The sequence below is a fragment of the Cetorhinus maximus genome, unplaced genomic scaffold (assembly GCF_964194155.1).
Source record: "Cetorhinus maximus unplaced genomic scaffold, sCetMax3.hap1.1 HAP1_SCAFFOLD_1878, whole genome shotgun sequence".
NCBI lineage: Eukaryota > Metazoa > Chordata > Chondrichthyes > Lamniformes > Cetorhinidae > Cetorhinus > Cetorhinus maximus.
In genome coordinates, this window is record NW_027597818.1 from 16 (window position 1) to 18,570 (window position 18,555).

At 51.9% G+C, this 18,555-nt stretch overlaps 1 protein-coding gene across 1 annotated transcript in view; it reads left to right on the top strand.

The window, feature by feature from the left end:
• Positions 1-415: 415 nt before the first annotated feature.
• LOC144676764 (otoancorin-like) overlaps positions 416-18,555 on the top strand; it is a gene marked incomplete at its 5' end in the record, with an annotated part of 42,341 nt that continues 24,201 nt past the window's right edge. The window contains 7 exons of the mRNA XM_078537082.1: positions 416-627; positions 4,740-4,882; positions 6,704-6,807; positions 7,773-7,912; positions 9,092-9,200; positions 11,855-12,082; positions 16,491-16,568. Coding sequence (XP_078393208.1) covers positions 416-627; positions 4,740-4,882; positions 6,704-6,807; positions 7,773-7,912; positions 9,092-9,200; positions 11,855-12,082; positions 16,491-16,568 — 1,014 coding nt within the window. The remainder of the gene's footprint in view (positions 628-4,739; positions 4,883-6,703; positions 6,808-7,772; positions 7,913-9,091; positions 9,201-11,854; positions 12,083-16,490; positions 16,569-18,555) is intronic.

Genomic DNA, 18,555 nt, shown 5'->3' on the forward strand with positions numbered 1-18,555 from the left:
CTTTACTCTGTATCTAACCCCATGCTGTACCTGTCCTGGGAGTGTTTGATGGGGACAGTGTAGAGGGAGCTTTACTCTGTATCTAACCCCTTGCTGTACCTGTCCTGGGAGTGTTTGATGGAGACAGTGTAGAGGGAGCTTTACTCTGTATCTAACCCCGTGCTGTACCTCTCCTGGGAGTGTTTGATGGGGACAGTGTAGAGGGAGCTTTACTCTGTATCCAACCCTGTGCTTTACCTGTCCTGGGAGTGTTTGATGGGGACAGTGTAGAGGGAGCTTTACTCTGTATCTAACCCCGTGCTGTACCTGTCCTGGGAGTGTTTGATGGGGACGGTGTCGAGGGAGTTTTACTCAGTATCTAACCCTGTGCTATGTCTGAGGGAATGAGCCTAGTGAAGGTGTTTCTGTGTTACAGGAGACAGACAGTGGGCCGGTACTGATGGACTGTGTGGAGAGAACTCCGAGCTCAATGATTGCATGGAGATCACTCCGGGCTAATCTGTCCAGAATGTCACCGCTGGAGTTCAAAATCCTGCTGAAGGCATCGACCCCGTTCCTGAAGAGAGTGAAGACCAAGGGCATTGAGAAACTCCCTGTGCTCAGTAACATCACGATGGTGGAGACCATGTGAGTAAGGGTTGATCCTCTCGCACGGAGTGGGGGTGGGTGTTGAATCAGTGCAGCCCCGTTATCCTCTCCTGACCCCGCTGCCCACACCCCCACCCCCAAACTCTTCCATTCTCCCCTCCACACACTCTTCCATTCCCCCTCCACCTCCACACACTCTTCCATTCCCCCCTCCACCTCCACACACTCTTCCATTCCCCCCTCCACCTCCCCAACACTCTTCCATTCCCCCATCCACCTCCCCAACACTCTTCCATTCCCCCCTCCACCTCCCCAACACTCTTCCATTCCCCCCTCCACCTCCACACACTCTTCCATTCCCCCTTCACCTCCACACACTCTTCCATTCCCCCCTCCACCTCCACACACTCTTCCATTCCCCCCTCCACCTCCCCAACACTCTTCCATTCCCCCTCCACCTCCACACACTCTTCCATTCCCCCCTCCACCTCCACACACTCTTCCATTCCCCCCTCCACCTCCACACTCTTCATCCCCCCTCCACCTCCCCAACACTCTTCCATTCCCCCTCCACCTCCACACTCTCTTCCATCCCCCCCTCCACCTCCACACACTCTTCCATTCCCCCCTCCACCTCCCCAACACTCTTCCATTCCCCCCTCCACCTCCCCAACACTCTTCCATTCCCCCCTCCACCTCTACACACTCTTCCATTCCCCCCTCCACCTCCCCAACACTCTTCCATTCCCCCATCCACCTCCCCAACACTCTTCCATTTCCCCCTCCACCTCCACACACTCTTCCATTCCCCCATCCAACTCCCCAACACTCTTCCATTCCCCCCTCCACCTCCACACACTCTTCCATTCTCCCCTCCACCTCCCTACATCTTCCATTCCCCCCTCCACCTCCCCCACACTCTTTCATTCCCCCTCCACCTCTACACATTCTTCCATTATAAATCATTTTCCCTATACTCTTTCTCAAAACACATACAACCCCTATCATACCCATAATTTCTATAAATCATTTTCCCTCACTAACACTTTCCAAACCCCCCACCCCTCTTCCATCCCCACACTCTTCCATTCCCCCTCCACCCCTCTTCCATTTCCCCCTCCACCTCCACACACCCATTCCCCCTCCACCTCCCCAACACTCTTCCATTCCCCCATCCACCTCCCCCACACTCTTCCATTCCCCCCTCCACCTCCACACACTCTTCCATTCCCCCTCCACCTCCACACACTCTCCATTCCCCCCTCCACCTCCACACACTCTTCCATTCCCCCCTCCACCTCCCCAACACTCTTCCATTCCCCCTCCACCTCCACACACTCTTCCAGTCACCCGTCCACCTCCACACACTCTTCCATTCCCCCCTCCACCTCCACACACTCTTCCATTCCCCCCTCCACCTCCACACACTCTTCCATTCCCCCCTCCACCTCCCCAACACTCTTCCATTCCCCCCTCCACCTCCACACACTCTTCCATTCCCCCCTCCACCTCCCCAACACTCTTCCATTCCCCCCTCCACCTCCCCCACACTCTTCCATTCCCCCCTCCACCTCCACACACTCTTCCATTCCCCCCCCGCCTCCCCCACACTCTTCCATTCCCCCCTCCACCTCCCCCACACTCTTCCATTCCCCCCTCCACCTCCACACACTCTTCCATTCCCCCCTCCACCTCCCCACACTCTTCCATTCTCCCCTCCACCTCTACACGCTCTTCCAGTCACCCCTCCACCTCCACACACTCTTCCATTCCCCCCTCCACCTCCACACACTCTTCCATTCCCCCCTCCCCCTCCACCTCCCCAACACTCTTCCATATTCCACGTCCAACACCTCCACACTCTTGCATTCTCCCCTTGAACCCTCACCACACCTCTTCCATCACCACACCCACCTCAATTCCCACCTCGCTCACTTTTTGAGAACTCCCCTGAGCGCACTCCTGTGGGGAGGGACAATGTCGTTCACCTGAATGTCTTTGATGGATGGATTATCAGTCATGGTATCATGGTGTCAGCTTCTCCCGCTTCTGTACCAGGAGGTTGTGGGTTCAACTCCCCCTCCGGAGTCCGAGCGCAAAATCCAGCCTGATCCAGCCAGTGTGGTGCTGAGGGAATGCCTCACTGTCAGAGAGGTTGTTTCCTCAGGGCATTAAACTGGGGCCCTGTATGTTAAAGATCCCACTGTTAATATTTCCAGAAGAAGGGAGAGTTCTCTCCCAATGGTAGAGAGATATGCATGATCCAGACCATTGTCACATCACGCTTTGTGGGATCTTGCTGTGTGCAGTTTGACTGCCACCTTTCCCTCATTCTGAACACAGCTACATTTCATCCATCCATCCATCCATCCATCCATTTTCACATCGCTTCTCCTGGTGAGGGAGGAGGAAGCTGAGCAGGGTCAACCAGACTTCCCTTTCCTCAGCCACAGATTCCAGCTCCTCCTGGAGAATTCCCAGACCAGCCGAGAGATGTAATCCCCTCCCAGCCTGTCCTGGGTTGGCCTCGAGGTCTCCGCCCAGTGGGCCGTGCCCATTACAGCTCCAGCGGGAACCTACCAGGGGGCATCCTTACCAGATGCCCAAACCACCTCAACTGGCCCCTCTCGATCCACAGGAGCAGTGACTCTACTCCGAGGCTCTCCCACGTTGCTGAACTCCTCACCCCTGTCCCAGAGAGTACGCCCAGCAACCCTGTGGAGAAACCTCATTTCCACCGCTTGTACCTGCAATCTTATCCTTTCGGTCATTACCCACAGCTAATAGGTGAGGATGGAGACATAGATTGGCCAGTACACCAAGAGCTTTGTCCTAAAACTTAGCTCCCGCTTCACCACCGCGTACCGGTAGAGCGCATGCAGAGCTGCAGTGTTGTGTAATGTCCTCAATCATTGAAAAAGACTTACTGATCGATTCAGTTCTCTGTCTTATAGTTTCTGGCTGATGGTGATAGAGATTGTTTTACTCTCTCCCTCTCCCTTTCTCTCTTTTCCTACCCCTCCTCTCTCTCTTTCTCCCTATCTTTCCCATACCCTTTCTATCTTTCACCCCACCATCTCCACCTCTCTATCACCCTCCCTCCCACCCACACTCTCTCTCTCTCCACTACCTCCACTTCCACTCTCCCTCTCTCCCTCTCCATCTCTCCCACACCCCTCTCTCCCACCCACCTCTCCCTCTCTCTCCCAACTCTTCTCTTCCTCTCTCTCTCCCACCCCTTTCTCTCTCCCATCCTCCTCTCCCTTTCTCCCACCCCCTCCCTCTTTCTCCAATCCAACCCCCACTCTGTCTCTCTCTCCCACAACCCCCCGTCTCTCTCTCTCTCTCCCAACCCATCTATCTCTCTCTCCCACTCCCTCTTTCTATCTTTCTATCCCACCCCCTCTCTATCACTCTTTTCCACTCTCTCTCTTTCTCCCCCAACCCTTCCCCCTCTCTCCCTTCCACCTCGTCTCTATCCTCCACCTCATCCCTCTCTTGCTCCCACCTCATCTCTCTCTCTCCCCCACCCCCCCATCTCTTTCTCTCTCCCACTCCCCTCACTCTCATCCATCTCACCTTGCCTCTCTCTCTCTCCTTCACACTCCCTGTCTTCCACTCCCTCAATCTCTACCTCCATCCTGAAGCCATCCCTCTCTCCCCATCCCCTCCCCCTCTCTCTCTTTCTCCCACCTCGCCTCTCTGTCCCTCCCCCACCCCCACATCTCCTTCTCTCTCTCGCCCCTCTCTCACTCTCTTCCACCTCGCCTCTCTCCGACCCCCCACTCTCTCTCTCCGATCCTGTCTCCGATCCCCTTCTATCTCTACCTTCATCCCCAATCCCTCCCTCTCTCTCCCACCCCATCACCCTCTCCTACTCTTCTCTCTCTCTCTCTCCCCCCCCACACTTCTCCCTCTCACACCCCTTTCTCTCCCTCCCTCTCGCTCTCCCAACTCACTCTCTCTCTCTCCCACTCCCATCTCTCACTCGCTCCCAACCCCTCACTCTTCCACCCACTCTCTCCCTCTCCCACCCTGCCCTCTCTATCTCTCTATCCCCCACCCTCCCTCTCCCAATGCCCTCCCTCCCTCTCTTCCACCACACCCCTCTCTCTCATTCTTTCCCCCTCTCACGCGGGATGCTCCGCCAGGATGAAGATGTTCCGCATGAATCACTGCGCCCTGAGCATCGAGGTCCGAACAAGTATCTTCAACTGGGCAAGAAAAAGTTTGATGCTCAGCTTGTGCCGGAAGGGAGAGGGTCCTGAAGGAGAAAGAGACAAAGGCCGGAGTGGTAGGAATTCTAAATAAACTGACTTAACCTCAAGAATGATGTGCAGCCCTTCAGCTGAGAGCCTGACTCTCATCTCCACTCCATCGTTTACTTCCACCTCCGTCTCCGATCACTGTTCTGACCTCAACACATCCGCAGCACCTCTCATCTGTGTCATGGCCACATCCATATGTTTAACTATTCTGACTCTCTCCACTCCAGCCTCCCAGCTTCCATAGCCCAAAACTTAAATTCATCCAAAACTCTGCTGCCCAGATCCTAACGCGCAACAGGCCCGATTCACCCGCCAGGAACCTCAGTGATATGGGCTCTAGGTCCGGAACTGCCTCAACTTTAAAATTCACATCCTTGTTTTCAAATCCCTCCATGGCTCCTACACCCCTCCCTATCTCTGTAACCTCCTCCAGCCCCTACACCCCTCCCTATCTCTGTAACCTCCTCCAGCCCCTACACCCCTCCCTATCTCTGTAACCTCCTCCGGCCCTTACACCCCTCCCTATCTCTGTAATCTCCTCCAACCCCTACACCCCTCCCTATCTCTGTAACCTCCTCCAGCCCCTACACCCCTCCCTATCCCTGCAACCTCCTCCAGCCCCTACACCCCTCCCTATCTCTGTAACCTCCTCCAGCCCCTACACCCCTCCCTATCCCTGCAACCTCCTCCAGCCCCTACACCCCTCCCTATCTCTGTAACCTCCTCCAGCCCCTACACCCCTCCCTATCCCTGCAACCTCCTCCAGCCCCTACACCCCTCCCTATCTCTGTAACCTCCTCCAACCCCTACAACCCTCCCTATCTCTGTAACTTCCTCCAGCCCCTACACCCCTCCCTATCTCTGTAACTTCCTCCAGCCCCTACACCGCTCCCTATCTCTGTAACCTCCTCCAGTCCCTACACCCCTCCCTATCTCTGTAACCTCCTCCAGCCCCTACAACTCTCCCTATCTCTGTAACCTCCTCCTGCCCCTACACCCCTCCCTATCTCTGTAACCTCCTACAGCCCCTACACCCCTCCCTATCTCTGCAACCTCCTCCAGCCCCTACATCCCTCCCTATCTCTGTAACCTCCTCCAGCCCCTACACCCCTCCTTATCTCTGTAACTTCCTCCAGCCCCTACACCCCTCCCTATCTCTGTAACCTCCTCCAGCCCCTACAACCCTCCCTATCTCTGTAACCTCCTCCTGCCCCTACACCCCTCCCTATCTCTGTAACCTCCTCCAGCCCCTACAACCCTCCCTATCGCTGTAACCTCCTCCTGCCCCTACACCCCTCCCTATCTCTGTAACCTCCTCCAGCCCCTACACCCCTCCCTATCTCTGTAACCTCCTCCAGCCCCTACACCCCTCCCTATCTCTGTAACTTCCTCCAGCCCCTACACCCCTCCCTATCTCTGTAACCTCCTCCAGCCCCTACACCCCTCCCTATCTCTGTAACTTCGTCCAGCCCCTACATCCCCTCCCTATCTCTGTAACCTCCTCCAGCCCCTACACCCCTCCCTATCTCTGTAACTTCCTCCAGCCCCTACACCCCTCCCTATCTCTGTAACCTCCTCCAGCCCCTACATCCCTCTGTATCTCTGTAACCTTCAGCGAGTTGTTGTGATCTGGAAGGCGCTGTCTGAAAGGGCGGTGGAAGCAGATTCAATTGGAACTTTCAACAGGGGAATTGGATAAATACTCGAAAGGGACGAATTTGCAGGACTTTCAGGATAAGAGCAGTAGTTGGAGAACTAATCCTTTCAAAGAGCCGGCACAGGCATAATGGGCCGAATGGCCTCCCTGTCTTTGATATGATTAAATATTCACCTTATTGCTTCTGCAGCTGGCTGCGGTGGTAAATGGATGAATAACAGCAGTCTGGAAATACTGGGACCCTTCGTCATTGCTGCCCCTGCCAAGGTCTTTGATCAGATCACCCCTCGACAGGTAGGTTCTGTCAGATTGAATGCATCACTGTAAAGAGGGACTAACCAGTCACAATATTTCTCCTCACTACACTCTGCCCCACTGCAAGGCACAACTGGAGGCTGTGGCATTGCAGTTAACGCTTTACCCCGTATCTAACCCCGTGCTGTATCTGCCCTGGGAGTGTTTGATGGGGACGGTGTAGAGGGAGCTTTATTCTGTATATAACCCTGTGCTGTACCTGTCCTGGGAGTGTTTGATGGTGACAGTGTAGAGGGAGATTTATTCTGTATATAACCCTGTGCTGTACCTGTCCTGGGAGTGTTTGATGGGGACAGTGTAGAGGGAGCTTTATTCTGTATATAACCCTGTGCTGTACCTGTCCTGGGAGTGTTTGATGGCGACAGTGTAGAGGGAGCTTTACTCTGTATCTAACCCCGTGCTGTACCTGCCCTGGGAGTGTTTGATGGGGACAGTGTAGAGGGAGCTTTACTCTGTATCTAACCCCGTGCTGTACCTGTCCTGGGAGTGGTTGCTGGGGACAGTGTAGAGGGAGCTTTATTCTGTACCTAACCCTGTGCTGTACCTGTCCTCAGAGTGGTTGCTGGGGACAGGTTTTCAATCTTGGCTCTAACATTCTTAGATATGCTGAATCCCATATTGTTGAAAGTCGACATTCTGTTGTCATGTTGAAAGGAGCATTCAAGCGCACTGTTCCCTCTCTGCTTCCTCATGTATCCCACTATTGAGATCCTAGTTTTGTTCCAGCATGGTCCATGTTTGGGAATGCTTCCATGTATTGTGTATTTAAGACCGAGATGGATAGGTTCTTGATTGGTAAGGGGGTCAAAGGTTACGGGGAGAAGGCGGGAGAAAGGGGTTGAGAAACTTATCAGTCATGATTGAATGGCGGAGCAGACTCGATGGGCCAAATGGTCTTATGGTATTAATGCTGTGACCCATCCCTTGTTTGGTTCCCCCATCAGATATGTCAGCTCTACAACAATTTGGAATTTGCCAAGGGTCTGAACTGCATGTTTAAGATCCAACCCTCGCGGGGGAAGCACATCCTCTCCATGCTAAGTGGGACCTGCCTCAATCTTACCAAGCCCTCTGACATCCAGCGGTAAGCAGTCTCTGCCACATCTCGCGGGGTGTGGAGGGAGGTGTGATTGTTCTTTTGGTGGGGGTGGGTGGGTGGGGAAGGGTCTTGACTGGTGCTCCTGCCTACTTCCCTCCTTCCCTACCACCAACGCCCCCCCCATCCCAACCTACATGCGGTAGACCAAGGGCTGTGTTCCTCTGACCTTCATAGCTCATTAGCCTTGCCCTTTAACGTCAGGATAATTTAAGTCTGTCGGGTACTTTCAGGAAAGGAAGAATTTACATTTCTATAGCGCCTGCCACAACCTCACAACGTACCAAAGCACTTTACAGCCAATTAAGTATTTTTGAACAGCAGTCACTGTTGTAATGGTCACTGTTGTAATGTAGGAAACACGGCAGCCCTGTGCACAGGGCAAGCTCCCACAGACAGCAATGACCTACACCTGAATGCGTAGACAGGGGCTTCCAATTAACATCTCATCCTAAAATGGAATTTCAGCAGCACTCCCTCAGGACTGACCCTCCGACAGTGCGGCACTCCCTCAGTACTGGCCCTCTGACAGTGCGGCACTCCCTTAGTACTGACCCTCCGACAGTGCGGCACTCGCTCACTACTGACCCTCCGACAGTGCGGCGCTCCCTCAGCACTGACCCTCCGACAGTGCGGCGCTCCCTCAGTACTGACCCTCCGACAGTGCGGCTCTCCCTCAGTACTGACCCTCCGACAGTGCGGCACTCCCTCACTACTGACCCTCCGACAGTGCGGTGCTCCCTCAGTACTGACCCTCCGACAGTGCGGCGCTCCCTCAGTACTGACCCTCCGACAGTGCGGCGCTCCCTCAGTACTGACCCTCTGACAGTGCGGCGCTCCCTCAGTACTGACCCTCCGACAGTGCCCCGCTTCCTCAGTACTGCACTGGAAGTGTCAACTCTCTGGTGTTGGGTTCGAACCCTCAACCTCCTGACTCAAAGGTGAGAGAGAGGGAGAGGGAGAGCAAGAACTACCATTGGTAAAAATGGAGCTCAATGGCTGCCAAGTCCAATGTTTGTTGCTGCCAACAGCAAGCATTAAATCATTGTCACGACTGTCTTATGGCATGGACTAGGAGGCAGGCCGAGGGCATTGCGAACCTTGGACATTGACAGTGTAATTTCCAGATTGTGTTTCACTTTCTGATCCCGTTCTATTGCGTTGCAGCTTGGGAGCCTTGAGCTGTTTCTTTGAAGATGTGGGGTCCCTTGACAACAGCAGTGCAATGGCGTTTCTGAGTGAAATGAGGTCCTGCAGCAATGCTGCAGCAAAAAAGGTGAAATTCATTGTTTTATTATCCTTTCAGGGGACGTGTGCGTCACTGGCTGGGCCCAGCGTTTATTGCCCCATCCCTAATTGCCCCCTTGAGAAGGTGGGGGGGTGAGCCGCCTTCTTGAGCCGCTGCAGTCCCTGTGGTGTAGGTACACCCACTGTGCTGTTAGGGAGGGAGTTCCAGGATTTTGACCCAGCGACAGTGAAGGAACGGCCGATATATTTCCAAGTCAGGATGGTGAGTGGTTTGGAGGGGAACTTGCAGGTGGTGGTGTTCCCCATGCGTCTGCTGCCCTTGTCCTTCTAGGTGGTAGTGGTCATGGATTTGGAAGGTGCTGTCGAAGGAGCCTTGGTGAATTCCTGCAGTGCATCTTGTAGATGGTACACACGCTGCTGCTACTGTGCGTCGGTGGTGGAGGGAGTGAATGTTTGTGGATGGGGTCTCGATCAAGTGGGGCTGCTTTGTCCTGGATGGTGTCGAGCTTCTTGAGTGTTGTGGGAGCTGCACTCATCCAGGCAAGTGGGGAGTATTCCATCCCACTCCTGACTTGTGCCTTGTAGATGGTGGACAGGCTTTGGGGAGTCAGGAGGTGAGTTACTCTCCGCAGGATTCCCAGCCTCTGACCTGCTCTTATAGCCACAGTATTTATATGGCTGGTCCAGTTCAGATTCTGGATAAAAGCAAATATGATGAGAAAAAACAGAAAAAAAACCCATTCAGAGTCTTAGAAGAATGGATACAGACTTATAGAATGTCTTATATGCTCAGGAAATCCCAGAGTGCGACGATGGCAACTCTTGTCTCGATGTTAGATAGATAACCAAGCCAGCCAGTTTGAGCACCTCCCACAAATGGTCACTACAACAATTATATGGCACCTTTCACGCGTCAGAATGTTACAAGGCATTTCACAGGATTGTTATCAAATACTGACCCCGAGACACATCAGGAGATATTAGGGACAGGTGACCAAAAGCTTGAGGAGAAAGCGTGAGAGAGTGAGAGAGAGAGGGATGAAGAGGTTTAGGGAGGGAATTCCAGAGCTTAGCGCCCCAGATAGCTAGAGGCACGGCTGCCAATGGCGGAGCGATGGGAATCGGGGGATGGGCAAGGAGCTAGAGTTGGAGGAGCACACAGACCTCGGAGGGTTATAGGGGCTGGAGGAGGTTACAGAGACAGGGAGGGGTGTAGGGACTGGAGGAGGTTACAGAGATAGGGAGGGGTGTAGGGGCTGGAGGAGGTTACAGAGATAGGGAGGGATGTAGGGACTGGAGGAGGTTACAGAGATAAGGAGGGGTGTAGGGGCTGGAGGAGGTTACAGAGATAGGGAGGGATGTAGGGGCTGGAGAATGTTGCAGAGATAGGGAGGGGTGTGAGGGTTGGAGGAGGTTACAGAGATAGGGAGGGGTGTGAGGGTTGGAGGAGGTTACAGAGATAGGGAGGGATGTAGGGACTGGAGGAGGTTACAGAGATAAGGAGGTGTGTAGGGGCTGGAGGAGGTTACAGAGATAGGGAGGGATGTAGGGGCTGGAGAATGTTGCAGAGATAGGGAGGGGTGTAGGGGCTGGAGGAGGTTACAGAGATAGGGAGGGGTGTGAGGGTTGGAGGAGGTTACAGAGATAGGGAGGGGTGTAGGGACTGGAGGAGGTTACAGAGATAGGGAGGGGTGTGAGGGTTGGAGGAGGTTACAGAGATAGGGAGGGGTGTAGGGGAGATGTGTGGGAGAGCTCGCATAGCAAAGATAGGGTGAAGGCTGTGTGAATGTGTTCTGGATGCTGTTGGTTGAATTTTGCTGCAGGACACAGCAGAAAACTCCCTTGTTAATTTTCCAGTTGTAGCTGTGGACCTTTAACATCCAGCTGAAGATGTTTGGTTTAATGTCATACCCGAGTTACAGCCTGTCGGACAGTGCAAATCAGCCCTCAGTACTGTACTGCAGGTAGAGATTAAGGGGTAGTAGTTACTACTTGTGAATACAGAGAAGCACTTTGCAAAGTGGGTCCAACACTTTCCTGTGAACTGTTGGGTTCTGGAACATTGACTAGATGCAACATTGTTGGGTTCTAGAATATCAACCCAGTGTGGTGTTGTTGGATTTCAGAATATTGGCCCTGACCTGACATAGTTGAGCTGTAGAATGTAGAACATTACTTGACGTAACATCGCTGGGTTCTAGAAAAGCAACCAACGTGACATTGTTGGGTTCTGGAATGTCGATCTCTGGTGCAATGCTGTGGAACTCTAGAACATTGAACATGACTCTACTCCCAGAGGGCTGTGGAGGCTCAATCATTGAGCATGTTCAAAGCAGAGGTCAATAGATTTCTAGATACCAATGACATCAAGAGATGCAGGGATGGTGTGGGAGGATGACGTAGAGGTAGGAGATCAGCCACGATCTAGTCAAATGGTGGAGGAGGCTCGAGGGGCTGAATGGCCTACTCCTGCTTCTATATTCCTGTTATGTGGCACTGTTGGCCTCTAGAGTATCAGCCCCAGCTTGACATGCTTAGAACTTGGAATATCGATATGATGTGACGCCTCTGAGTTCTAGAACATTAACTTGACGTGACTTTGCTAGGTTCTGGAGCAGTGACGTCACATTGCCATCGTGGGGGTGTGGAATGTCGCTTCGATGTAATGTTATTGTGTTCCAGAATGCTGGGAGACTGGTCAATGCATTGCTGAAAGGGCGTGTCCCGGGAAAGAAGGACCTCAAGCAACTTGGGTCCGCAGCCTCATGTCTGTCGCACAAAATCCTCAAGCGCATCAGTAACGAGGATGTTCGAGACTCCATTCCAGAACTGGGCAAAGAGGAAGGCTTGAAATGGACAAAACGTCAGGCCAGGCTGTTAGTTGACAAGTTCCTGAAAGCTGGAGGCAAGGTGAGAGAGCTCAAAGGTCTACCTGTGTGGACTATGTGTCATAGAGAGACAGAACGCAAGTCAATATTTATTGATCGGATCCAAAATCTTGGCAGTGCGTGGGTACGTGGAGGGAATTAACCGAGGGCCTTTTCGAAAGAAGGACATGCATTTCTATAGCCTCTTTGCTCTCCTCAGGACGTTCCCAAGGTGCTTTACAGCCATTGAAGTACAGTTGAAGTGTCATGAACACTTATAATGTAGGAAATACAGCAGCCAATTTGCACACAGCAAGATCCTGCAAAAATCAACACGCTAATGACCTAGATCATCTGCATTTATCTTTAATTTAGCAATCAGCTAAAAATTACTCCTTAATTTAAGAGAAGTTAAGTTTCTTTAAGCCTTCAACAGGGGCATACAAGCTTTTGAGAGCAGCTGCAGCTAGTTAATTAGGTAGCTAACTTAAACTGGTTTTTAAAGCTTGAATCTTTTATTTTTCAAAAAGTATAAATACAGGGGTTCCTCAGTGCTGCGTGGTCGGTACCGAGTGCTGCTTTGGGTGCACAGAGTGTCAAGCTGGGAGTTTGGTGAGTGAGGGAGTTTGGTGAGTGAGGGAGTTCGTTGAGGAGGGGAGCTATAAACTAATTGAGAAAAATACATTTATTAAATTAACACAACACAGGTGGCAGGACGGGTAAGGTGTCACAACTGCAGTATGTGGGAGCTTCTGGATGCCACTGCAATCCATGGCAACCACATCTGCACTAAGTGTCTCTGGCTTGAGGAGCTTTGACTCAGAGTTAATGAGCTGGAGGCTGAGCTGTAGACATTGTAACTCATCAGAGAGTTGTGGGGTGGGGGAAAGTTACCTGGACACTTTGACCAAATCAGGTGACACTGACCTAAGGGATGTGACTGCCTTCTGGTACAATAGTCAGGGACAGGAGGGTATGACTGTGAGACAGGCAGATAAGGGGTTCAAGTGGAGGAGCCTCAGCCCTTGCAACTGAACAACAAGTTGTTATGGACAGGAGGGAGGGGTTAACTTAAACAGAAAGGTGTTTTGATTTTGATTTCCCCCTTTATAAGCAGTGGCATATTTCCCACCCCCTCAGTTTTGGTGTAATCCAATTTCTATTAATAACCCCACAGAAAACTTGTGATAGGATGAACTCAAAGGGTTAGTTTATTTGCACACACTCAAAAATGTGGGCGGGGGTTGCCACGTAGCCCCCTGTGCACTCATTCAGTAAAAGAGGGATAGAGAAAAGAATGATTTACAGGACAAAGACCACAGAGAAAAGAATTATTGTTTCATGTGAGCCCAGAGTCCAGAACAAAAGTCCAATGAGGTATTCCTTCATGGAGGTGCGCAGGCTGAAAACTGATGCTGTATAGTTCACGTTTCCAATAGAGTTGACTTCCACGATGAGATAGACACACGGAGATGCATCAGTTTTGTAGGCAATGATACCGATGTTCCAATAGCAACAGTGTAGATGAGGCCTGGCATTCAAACCTGGATAATGCCTCTTTTCTGTGCTGCTGCTTGTAGATGGTAAAAATGGCAGACTGATATTTCTTAGTACCACATGGCAATATTACTTGTTCCACATGCCAGATGACTCCCACCTCTCCACTCGGGCTTTGACAAAGGGTGTGTATCCCTTTGTCTGGGTACCTGGGATTGTTAATGTTCCAACCATTAAGTCTTGAACAGGAGGTTGCAGGGTCCTTTGTCCCAGCAGACAAATCAGCCCCAGTTGTCCGGGCCTGGCTTATGAAATGTTGCTGGCCTGTGTATAGTTCCCTTTGAATTTAGTCTCTGCAGCCCACAGGGGGTTGTTAGGGTCTCTTCAGAGATAGCGAGGTATCAGTTTCTGCAAAACTGCAATATTGGTTCCTATTGTTTGAGGGTCATGGACAAACATAGCTTCAGCCATTTTAAAAAGGGTCTTTGTCCAGTTTTTAAGATTTTAGAACTTAGCTGGACGCGTAGGCTGACCATGGCACCATGGTACAGGAAGCCATTCAAGTGGGGGGAGTTAAAAGAAATGTAGGAGTAGGGGATAGTAGAGTAAGGGGGATAGACACTGTTCTCTGCAGCCGAGAGTCAGAAGCCAGATGGCTGTGTTGTCTGCCTGGTGCCAGGGTTCAGGATATCTGCTCAGGGCTGGAGAGGAACTTGCACTAGGAGGGGGAGGATCCAGTTGTGGTGGTCCATGTAGGTACCAACAACATGGGTAGAACTGGGAAAGAGGTTCTGCATAGAGAGCATGAGCAGCGAGGCGCTAAATTAAAAAGCAGAACCTCAAAGGTAATAATCTCTGGATTATTACAGGAGCCACATGCAAATTGGCATAGGGTTAATAAGATTAGAGAGGTGAAAGTGTGGCTCAAAGACTGGTGTGGGAGAAGTGGGTTCCAGTTCACTAGGACCAGTACTGGGGAAAGTAGGGGCTGTACCTTTGGGACAGTCTACACCTGAATCATGCTGGGACCAGTGACCTAGTGAGCCACATAACTAGGGAAGTAGAGAGGGTTTTAAACTAAATAGCGGGGACAAGGGCTCAAATTTGGGAAGATCTGGTAAATCAAATAGAGACAAGGCAAGAGAGAAAGGAAAATGGTAAACCACCCATGACAGGAAAGGACAGAGATTACAAACCTGAGAGTAAATCAGCAAATAAGGATGGAGGTTACAAAAATAATACAAAGACAAAACTAAAGTCTGTGCACCTGAAGGCACATAGCATTCGAAACAAAATAGGTGAACTGATAGTGCAAATAGAAATCATAAGTACGATCCAATAGCCATTACAGAGACATGGCTGCAGGATGACATATAGATTGGGACCTGAATATTGAAGGGTACGTGACATTTAGAAAGGACATGAAGCGAGGAAAAGGTGGAGGGGTGGCTCTGCTAATTAATAATGGGATTAACACAACTGAAAGGAGTGACCTAGGTTCAGGTAACCAGGATATAGAGGCAGTTTGGGTAAATATGAGAAATGATAAAGGCAAGAAGTCTCTTGTGGGAGTGTTGTACAGGCCCCCTAACAGTAACCATATGGTAGGGTGGGATATAAAGAAAGAAATAATGGGAGCTTGTCAGAAAGGTATGGTGATAATCATGGATGCAGCATTCCCTCAGTACAGACCCTCCGACAGTGCAGCACTCCCTCAGTACTGACCCTCCGACAGTGCAGCACTCCCTCAGTACAGACCCTCCGACAGTGCGGCGCTCCCTCAGTACTGACCCTCTGACAGTGCCACGCTCCCTCAGTACTGACCCTCCGACAGTGCAGCACTCCCTCAGTACTGACCCTTCGACAGTGCGGCGCTCCCTCAGTACTGACCCTTCGACAGTGTGGTGCTCCCTTAGTACTGACTCTCCGACAGTGCGGCGCTCCCTCAGTACTGACCCTCCGACAGTGCGGCGCTCCCTCAGTACTGACCCTCCGACAGTGCAGCACTCCCTCAGTGCTGACCCTCCGACAGTGCAGCGCTCCTTCAGTACTGACCCTCTGACAGTGCAGCACTTCCTCAGTACTGACCCTCCGCCAGTGCGGTGCTCCCTCAGCAAATGACCCTCCAACAGTGCAGCGCTCCCTCAGTACTGACCTTTTGACAGTGCGGCGCTCCCTCAGTGCTGACCCTCCGACAGTGCAGCATTCCCTCAGTGCTGACCCTCCGACAGTGCAGCACTCCCTCAGTGCTGACCCTCCGACAGTGCAGCACTGCCTCAGTACTGAACCTCTGACAGTGCCACACTCCCTCAGTGCTGACCCTCCGACAGTGCAGCGCTCCCTCAGCACTGACCCTCCGACAGTGCGGCGCTCCCTCGGTACTGACCCTCCAACAGTGCAGCACTCCCTCAGCAACTGACCCTGTGACAGTGCAGCACTCTCATATATTTAGAGATCAATTGAGCCACAATTCCTGTCCAGGGAATGAACACGCTCCTAGATCCCGTACTCGACGTGCTTGCCAATGCACAACTGGTCTAGGCCAGCAGGTGAAGAGGAGCCAATCAGGAGGCCTGGGTAGTTCCCTTCCTCTCTGCTACTGGGGAGGAAGCAAGGAGGTGAAAGTGTCTTTTTGACCTGGACCATGGTGAGAATGTGGAAATTGGGAGGTTATCATTGGATATATTATTATTATTATAATTGGATTATCACAGGGAGTAGTTGAGACAAATAGCAGAGATGCATTGAAGTGGATGCTGGGTAAACACGTGAGGGAGAAAGGAATAGAAGGACATGCTGGAGGAGTGAGATGAAGGGTGATGATGAGGAGGCTCTAGTAGAGGATAAACGCCAGCATGGACTGGAAGGGTTGAATGGCCTGTTTCTGCGTTGCAGCTTCTTATGTAATTGCTTGCCTCATCCCTCTCTTATTTTCCATTGCTCCGTTTCCACAGATCATCAGTTTGAAGGAACTCGGGAGCTTGGCCAGTGGAGTGCCCTCGAAGACTCTGCGAAATATGACTGGGGAACAGGTATAGGAAGCGTTCCAGGAGGGTGGGCTGGAGGAGCGGGCTGAGGAGATGACAGGCCTACAGAAAAAGAGCATTGTGGAAACGGTAAATTGAACTATTTGCCTTCTTCCAACACGAAAGTTGAAATAATTATTTGCCACTTACATTAGTGCTGTGGAAAGGAGCATGTTCTCATCACTGCCTCCACCATGTCCCCATCAAACACTCCCAGGACAGGTACAGCACGGGGTTAGATACAGAGTAAAGCTCCCTCTACACCGTCCCCATCAAACACTCCCAGGACAGGTACAGCACAGGGTTAGATACAGAGTAAATCTCCCTCTACACTGTCCCCGTCAAACACTCCCAGGACAGGTACAGCACGGGGTTAGATACAGAGTAAATCTCCCTCTACACTGTCCCCATCAAACACTCCCAGGACAGGTACAGCACGGGGTTAGATACAGAGTAAAGCTCTCTCTACACTGTCCCCATCAAACACTCCCAGGACAGGTACAGCACGGGGTTAGATACAGAGTAAAGCTCCCTCTACACTGTCCCCATCAAACACTCCCAGGACAGGTACAGCATGTGGTTAGATACAGAGTAAAGCTCCCTCTACACTGTCCCCATCAAACACTCCCAGGACAGGTACAGCACGTGGTTAGATACAGAGTAAAGCTCCCTCTACACTGTCCCCATCAAACACTCCCAGGACAGGTACAGCATGGGGTTAGATACAGAGTAAAGCTCCCTCTATACTGTCCCCATCAAACACTCCCAGGACAGGTACAGCATGGGGTTAGATACAGAGTAAAGCTCCCTCTACACTGTCTCCATCAAACACTCCCAGGACAGGTACAGCACGGGGTTAGATACAGAGTAAAGCTCTCTCTACACTGTCCCCATCAAACACTGGAGGTTACATAGATAGGGAGTGGTATAGGGGCTGGAATAGGTTACAGAGATAGGGAGGGGTGTAGGGGCTGGAGGAGGGTTTGGAGATAGGGTGGGGTGACGGGGCTGGAGGAGGTTACAGAGATACGGAAGGGTGTAGGGGCTAGAGGAGGTTTCAGAGATAGGGAGGGGTGTAGGGGCTGGAGAAGGTTACAGAGATAGGGAGGGGTGACGGGGCTGGAGGAGGTTACAGAGATACGGAAGGGTGTAGGGGCTAGCGGAGGTTTCAGAGATAGGGAGGGGTGTAGGGGCTGGAGGAGGTTACAGAGATAGTGAGGGGTGTAGGGACTGGAGGAGGGCACAGAGATTGGGAGGGGTGTAGGAGGTTTCAGAGATAGGGAGGGGTGTAGGGGCTGGAGGAGGTTACAGAGACAGTGAGGGGTGTCGGGGCTGGAGGAGGTTACAGAGTTAGTGAGGGGTGTAGGGGCTGGAGGAGGTTACAGAGATAGTGAGGGGTGTAGGGGCTGGAGGAGGTTACAGAGATAGTGAGGGGTGTCGGGGCTAGAGGAGGTTACAGAGATAGGGAGGTGTGTGGGGGCTGGAGGAGGTTACAGAGATAGGGAGGGTTGTAGGGGCTGGAGGAGGTTACAGAGATAGGGAGGGGTGTCGGGGCTGGAGGAGGTTACAGAGATAGGGAGGGGTGTAGGGGCTGGAGGAGGTTACAGAGATAGGGAGGGGAGAGACTATGGGAGAATTTGAAAATAAGGAATTTTGAAATCCGGCCATTGCCAGGCCAGTAGCCCATGTAGGTCACCGAGCAAAGGGCATGATGAATAATGTTCGAGCTTGACCATAAGACCATAAGATGTCGGAGCAGAAGTGGGCCTTTCGGCCCATCAAGTCTGGTCTGCCATTCCATGAGATCATGGCTGATCTGATACTCCTCAATGCCACTTTGGAGGGCAGGCAATGGCCTATTGGTATTGTCACTGGTGTAGTAATCTGGAGAGCTGGAAATGCTCCAGTGATCTGGATTCATATCCCACCACAGCAAATGGTAGAAGTTGAATTCGATAAAAAAGCTAGAATTAAATGTCTAATGATGACTGTG